The sequence below is a fragment of the Rhagoletis pomonella genome, unplaced genomic scaffold (assembly GCF_013731165.1).
Source record: "Rhagoletis pomonella isolate Grant_MI unplaced genomic scaffold, Rhpom_1.0 Rhpom_scaffold_06399, whole genome shotgun sequence".
In the NCBI taxonomy this organism is placed as follows: Eukaryota; Metazoa; Arthropoda; class Insecta; order Diptera; family Tephritidae; genus Rhagoletis; species Rhagoletis pomonella.
The window spans coordinates 1-6,828 of NW_023464933.1; the positions used below are offsets into that span (position 1 = coordinate 1).

General features: G+C 43.1%; 1 protein-coding gene across 1 annotated transcript; it reads right to left on the minus strand.

Moving 5' to 3' along the window:
• Positions 1-4,892: 4,892 nt before the first annotated feature.
• On the minus strand, positions 4,893-6,353 carry LOC118755495. The gene is made up of 2 exons (XM_036490328.1): positions 6,014-6,353; positions 4,893-5,980 (listed from the first exon to the last, which is right to left on the minus strand). Exons 1-2 carry the CDS (start codon positions 6,297-6,299, stop codon positions 4,893-4,895), a joined length of 1,374 nt encoding a protein of 457 aa, XP_036346221.1. The 5' UTR covers positions 6,300-6,353.
• Positions 6,354-6,828: the final 475 nt, after the last annotated feature.

Sequence of the window (6,828 nt, forward strand, 5' to 3'; positions counted from 1 at the left end):
CCACCTAATTTCCTACGTTGGATCTCTTCATACCTCTATGATAGATCACAAAGGGTATTGTTTAAAAATACTATCTCTGACGTCATTGATGTTACTTCAGGAGTCCCTCAGGGTAGCCACCTAGGCCCGATTCTGTTCTTGCTTTTTATAAACGATATTTCTACAGATATAAAATTCTCCAAAATTTTAATGTATGCAGATGATGTAAAACTTTATAAATCGTACGTTTCAATTGAAGAAAGGTCTTTGCTACAATCAGACTTAAACAGCATGGCTTACTGGTGTAAAGTAAATCTTATGCCTCTAAATCTTAAGAAATGTAAAGTAATGTGCTTCTCGCGAAGAGCTGTTCTGCCAGTTTCTTATATAATAGGTAACCATAACCTGGAACAGGTATACAATTTTGTGGACCTTGGTATCACAATGGATCCTAAGCTTAATTTTAATCTTCACATTAATGTGACAGTCAACAAGGCTAAAGGTGTACTTGCATTTGTGAAACGATGGTCAAAAGAATTTAGTGACCCGTATATCACTAAAACCCTGTTTACAACATTAGTTAGGCCGATTCTGGAATACGGCTCGGTGGTTTGGAATCCAAGGTATCAAATTTACTCAGACAAGATAGAATCAATTCAAAAACAATTCCTACTTTTTGCTTTAAGAAATTTCCGATGGGATTCTCAATATAGTCTTCCACCTTATACGAGTCGTTTAAAATTTATTAACCTTCCTACACTTGCCAGTCGCAGGGAAATGCTTGGTATAATTTTTATGGTTAAATTACTGACAGGCTCAATTTCAAGTCCGTCTCTTCTGGCTGATGTAAGCTTTAATGTTCCGTCACGCGTATCAAGACACTTTTGTCCCATATTTCTGAAAGCTTGTAAAACCAATTTTGAATTGCACGACCCACTCCGTTGCTTATGCCAGGATTTTAACTCTCATTCCAGCACGTTTGATATATCAGATCCGCTTTTCAGCATTAAGAAAGCGATACTCTCCTCTCTCAATAAGTGAATTATTGACATAAATACATAAAATCAGCTGATGAATTTAGTTCTGTAGCTGAACAGTTTTAGATCTCGACACTTAACAAACTCCTGCCCATCGTGACTCGGCACAAAAATTTAAAGTATTGGTTCCGTACGTCATGCGGAAAAAAAAAAAAAATAAAAAATCTAGCCGGAAAACGGCTAAAATGGTAACACTGATGCAGATACAAAAATATTGCGCTTGTATTGGGAGCTCTGCCAACGCTGTGCACCACTGCTCTAGAGCAGTCTTGCCCAACGTCGGCAGAACTCCATAAGCAAGTGCCCTGCGCTGGCAGAATTCCATATGCAAGTACCCTGCGCTGGGCATGACTGCTCTGGAGGATTGGAAAGTGATGTGCTGAATTGTCGGTACCCAATACTTGCAAAAAATTTCGGTATCCAATACTTCCTTTTAGGTACCCGATACCGATTCGATACATGAAACCTTCGCTATAATATATATTTAAATTTTAAAAATAATTTTTTTCATAGCTACTTCATATGATATTGCCTAAAAGATCCTAAATGTACAAATCAGACGATGCTTTCGTAAAATATGAACAAGCATAATATGTACGGCAACCGCATCCCGAGAATACTGCCATCACAAACACTCATCGCTTTCTTGTACTTATCGCAACAGTCCTACCAACCGCTACAGTTCTTGTGGCAACGTTGTTAGACTTTTTCAAATTCGCAATAGCTGTGGTAACTCTCTCTCTTTTCAAAGGAAATCTACGTCTGAATATTATACATTAACGTTCGAAATGGCATCGCATTTGAGTAAGTATCTTTACAATATTAGCTTAGAAATTACATGCTACAAATATTTAATTGCAGAAAACGAAGGTAAACGAAGCGGATTATGGCAGCACTTTACAGCGGTGGATGCAGTACGGACAAAGAAGCTTTTCAGGCCTGCAAAAACAGCCTCGTCCGATTAATCGGGAACAAAAATATTTCAAACAATGAGGCCACACGTAGTGATATCAGAGTAAATTTAAACAGCAACCCCTTATGGACTGACTTTGATCGTCGTGTTCAAGGAAGCACTAATAGTTATTCTAAAGCTATTATTGGAATTGACCAATATTTAAATGAAAAGCTTTTAGATCGCAAATCAGGTCCACTAAAATGGTGGAATGAAAAAAAAAAATTTCTATTTCAGATTGGCAGAGATTGCAAAAGAGTTCCTTTGCATTGTGGCGACGTCAGTTCCAAGCGAACGTATATTTTCATAAGCGGGGCAAATGTTAACGAAGTGAAGAAATCGTTTAGATCCTAATAATGTGGAAAAATTCATTAATAAAAAACTAAGTCCTATTTTTAACGTTTTAAACATTCATAGAAACTTAAACGATCTCCATGTGTGCCTGATTGTTATTTGATATTATTAAAAAAAAAAACTTTGTATTATTAGTTCGTTGTAAATACTAACGGAAAAGTGTACGTACTTAAATATGATTACATTTATACAAAATACAAAAATGTATATATTTAAAAATAAATGTATGTATAAAAACATTTCTTGAATATACGTAGGTATATGTGCACATACATAAAATATATAGTAAATGTACTTAATTTTTTATTTAAATTCGGGTTGGTATATATTTGGAACCAGTGCAAGTAAGGTTTAAGGAGATGTCTGGAAGAAGCTTTACAGAAGCCCTTTTTCTTGAAAATGTCTATACATTTATGACTTTAGCAATTTTAAAAGCTCTATAGTCACTACATTCGGATTTTGTACGTGAGGCACCCCTGAATTGCTTTTACTTCATATATTTGGCTGTTGTGCGGTCTCATTAGAAATCTAAACATTTCGGTGCCGAGTATCGAAAGTATTGGATACTTTTCAAATCGGTACCGAGTATCGATCAATACTTAAAAGAATCGACTCAGCACATTACTAGGAATTATCCTTTAAATGACGCCTGATTGAGGCCGCGTTCATGCACTTCTCTTCCTCTTAAACAAATAATTGTGATGAACTTAGCTTTATTGCTGTCTTTTCTTTAAAACTCTTTATTTTAATAATTTAATTTTACTCGCACAGCTCGTTTACAACCACTTGCTGGTTGTCGAACTGTCAAATTTCGATTATCGATAACTCTACAGCAACTGACGATAGTTGCTGTATCAGAAACTCCTTGATACATTCAGACGGCCACTCGTTGGCCGCTCCAAAAATCCAACCGCTATCGAATCAATAATGATAATTTATAATAAGCAAATTACAATTTTAATGTTATGCCTGCCAATGTGCAGCGCTACGAAAAAGGGAAACGACAGAATCACAAAAAACTAAAGAAACAAGTGATGCCACTGAATACGAAAAATATATACATGTAATTAAATCAGTGATGGGACATGATGTCTTATACATCCTGCCCGGCTGAACAGTCACGGTTCAGGATTTCTTCGTTGGGACCAGTTAGCCGGCAAAGCTTTTGAACCGGTCGCTGACATGGATGCTTTACATAGAGACCTTCGTCTGTCCTCTTATCGCTGTTGCACTCAACGGTTACGACGCGCACTAGGCCATCGTCGCCAGGATGTACATCGATGACTCGTGCCATACGCCAGTGAGCTGGTGGAAGATTCTCGTTGAGGATAAGTACTACGTCGCCGCGTTGAAGATTGGGATGAGGACGTACCCATTTACCACGTGCCTGAAGCGAAAGTAAGGTAGTCCTGCTGCCATCGCTTCCAAAAATGTTCATACATGCGCTGCAGCCGCTGCCAATACTTGAGACGATTCTCAGGAACATCAGGCACTGCAGGCACGGGGCGAGAAACAAGCGGTCGTCCAATGAGGAACTCTCCAGGAGTAAGTGCGAGACCACCTTCGGGATCATCGTGAAGAGCCACCAGTGGGCGGGAATTCAAACACGCTTCTATCCGAGATAGTAGAGTGCTTAGTTCTATAAATCTCAATGTCTGACGACCAATCGTCCGGTACAGGTGTTTCTTCGCAGATCTCACAGCGGCCTCCCAGAGTCCACCATGATGCGGAGCTGCAGGTGCGATGAATCTCCACTTCGTACCTACAGCGGCTCAATGTTGTTTCGCTTGCGTGTTCGACCATTCCGCCAAGTCAAGCTGCAGCTGTTTATTGGCTCCAACAAACTGCGTACCATTATCGCTGTAAAGTATGGCGCAAATACCTCGTCGGCTTGTAAAGCGGTCGTATACATCAATGAACGCCCTGGTTGTCAAATTCTCAGCCAGATCTATATGCACGGCCTTGGAGGCCATGTAGACAAAAATCGCACCATAAGTCTTGGTCAAAACGTTCGACCTCTTACCACCCAGTCGCACATTAAATGGGCCGCAGTAACCGAGGCCTGTGTGAGTGAACGGTGGTGCAACCAATACCCTCGATCTCGGGAGCGATGCCATTTGTTGTTGTTGGGTGATTCGCTGATGACGGCGGCATACAACACATCGATGGACGAACGTCTTGGCCAATGCGCGCATGCGTACGATCCAGAAACGTTGGCGCAAATACTGCATCATCCCTTGAATGCCACCATGAATACACTTCTCATGGGCATCGGCGATAAGCAGCCATGATAGTGCTCCATCCTTCGCTAGAATAATCGGGTGCCGTTGATTAAATGACAACTCTGCTCTCTGTAAGCGACCACCGACTCAAAGTATCTGTTTTTCGTCCAAGAAGGGATTCAGGGACACTAGCTTACTTGTGGAACTTATGCTGGAATGAGATCTGAGCGAATTAATATCTGATAGGTACACATTACCTTGTGACTGTCGAATGTGAAGCTCAAGGGCCCATGCCCTCTCCTCTGTGGTCAGCGGATCGCCTCGGTGACCTCGGAATGCAGGTAAGATTCATCGTAGGTGTGCCGTAGTGTCAAGCAGTCTATTCAGACGGCTAAACTTCTCCACCAAAGGAATTCGTCTGCCGCCGAATGCCGTGCGCAATAACCCACATGTCGCAGCGGTCACCAAGCTGAGAGGGGGGCGGCTCTCCAACGTTGCTGTGTGTGGTTCTTCGTCAGGCAAAGCAGGCAACTCGGTGCTGCGATTGAAGCAAGTGTACATAATTGGTGGACCAGTCCACCAGAGTGGATGATCTTCAAGCGCTGTTGGTGGAATGCCACGACTGGCGCAGTCTGCTGGGTTGTGTTCACTTCGGATGTGTCGCCAATGCTTCACTTCAGAATGAGTTTGTATGAATGCCACACGGTTGGCTACATACGGCTTCAATACGGTCGGTGCTTTCTGGATCCAGTGGAGGACAATGGTCGAATCACTCCAATACATACAATCTGCGCTGTCCAGTCGCAAGGCGTGACGAATCTCTTCCATCGTCATAACGAGTAGTCGTGCTGCACTGAGTTCAATTCGTGGAATTGTAGTACCCTTACTGGGTCCTACCCTTGTTTTGGCCGCAACCAGGGATACGCGAACCGCACCCTCTGGATCTTCGATGCGCACATAGACGACCGCAGCGTAAGCTTTGCTGCTGGCGTCACAGAAGCCGTGCAAGTTTACCGTGGACGTCTTGGTCATGCCCAGCCAACGCAACACCTGAATACTGGAAAGCTGGTACAAACCATTCCGAAATGTTAACCATTCATCTCGTAAATATCCTGGTAATGGTGTATCCCATAGCAGCTCTGCCTTCCAAAGCATCTGAATAAAAATCTTGGCCCATACGATCACCGGCGACAATAATCCCGATGGGTCGGATAATCGTGCGACATCGCTAAGTACGTTGCGTTTAGTAGGAATTGCATCGAGGTCCGGCAACCGTACTTTGTAAAATAAAGTGTCATTATTAGGGTTCCAGTGCAAGCCCAGTACAGTGGTATCAGAATTACTCGAAAACGACTCGGTGGTGGCAACTGATGCATCCGCAAGAGCCGCCAAGGTCAGCGCGCAATTGGAGTTCCACTTACCCAAAACGAAATGGCCTTGGCGCAGGATCTTGCAACCTTAACGAGCACGCTCGATTGCCTCTGTAGTAGTATCTACACTATCCAAGTAATCATCGACGTAAAAGTTTGAGAGGATGCTCTCCTTGGCCTCAGCTGCCCGGTTGACATTGTGGATAACTGAAAAGTTATCACTGGCGCACTGTCGTAATGCGCGAATAGCGTTGTACGGTCCACAAGCCATACCGTAGGTGACCGTATTTAATTGGTAGGTGCGGATCGGTTCGCTTGTTGACTCCCGCCAGAGAATCTGCTGCCATTTGCGATGCCTTTTATCCACCTCGACCTGACGGAACATCTTCTCCACGTCCGCCTTAATGGCAACTTGAAACCGTCGAAATCTGTGGAGGATGTGGACGAGATTGTCCTGCAATTGGGGACCAACAAGTTGCGTGTCGTTCAATGATATGTCATTGCTCGATTTAGCCGAGGCATTAAACACCACGCGGAATTTCGCAGTCACAGCATGATGTGGGATATAGTAGCATTGGCCGTAGTTAACTTCTGTCTCTCGGAGGTGCTGCATATGACCAAGCTGCTCATACTCCCGCATAAACTGGATATACCTGTTACGAAGATCCGCATCTCCAGCCAGTTTTCGCTCTAAATGAAAGAATTGACGAAGTGCACCACGATGGGAATTTCCAAGTGCCGGAGCGTTGAATCGGAATAAAATTTGTACGACATATCGACCATCGGGATTCCTCGAAAACGTGTCCATGAATATTTGCTCGCAGTCCTCCACATAGCTGCCTTCAGGCGGTTCTTCCGCATCCCAAAATTTTCGAAGAATCCACCCGGGTCGAGTACGCAATGCACATGGTTTA

What these genes read in the sequence shown, in the direction of transcription:
- LOC118755495 (XM_036490328.1), bottom strand. Translation starts at nt 6,299, where the DNA reads ATGTTCCGTCAGGTCGAGGTGGATAAAAGGCATCGCAAATGGCAGCAG. An exon ending in TACTACAGAGGCAATCGAGC is followed by an intron (nt 5,981 to 6,013) that starts GTGCTCGTTAAG and finishes TCCTGCGCCAAG; the next exon opens with GCCATTTCGTTTTGGGTAAG.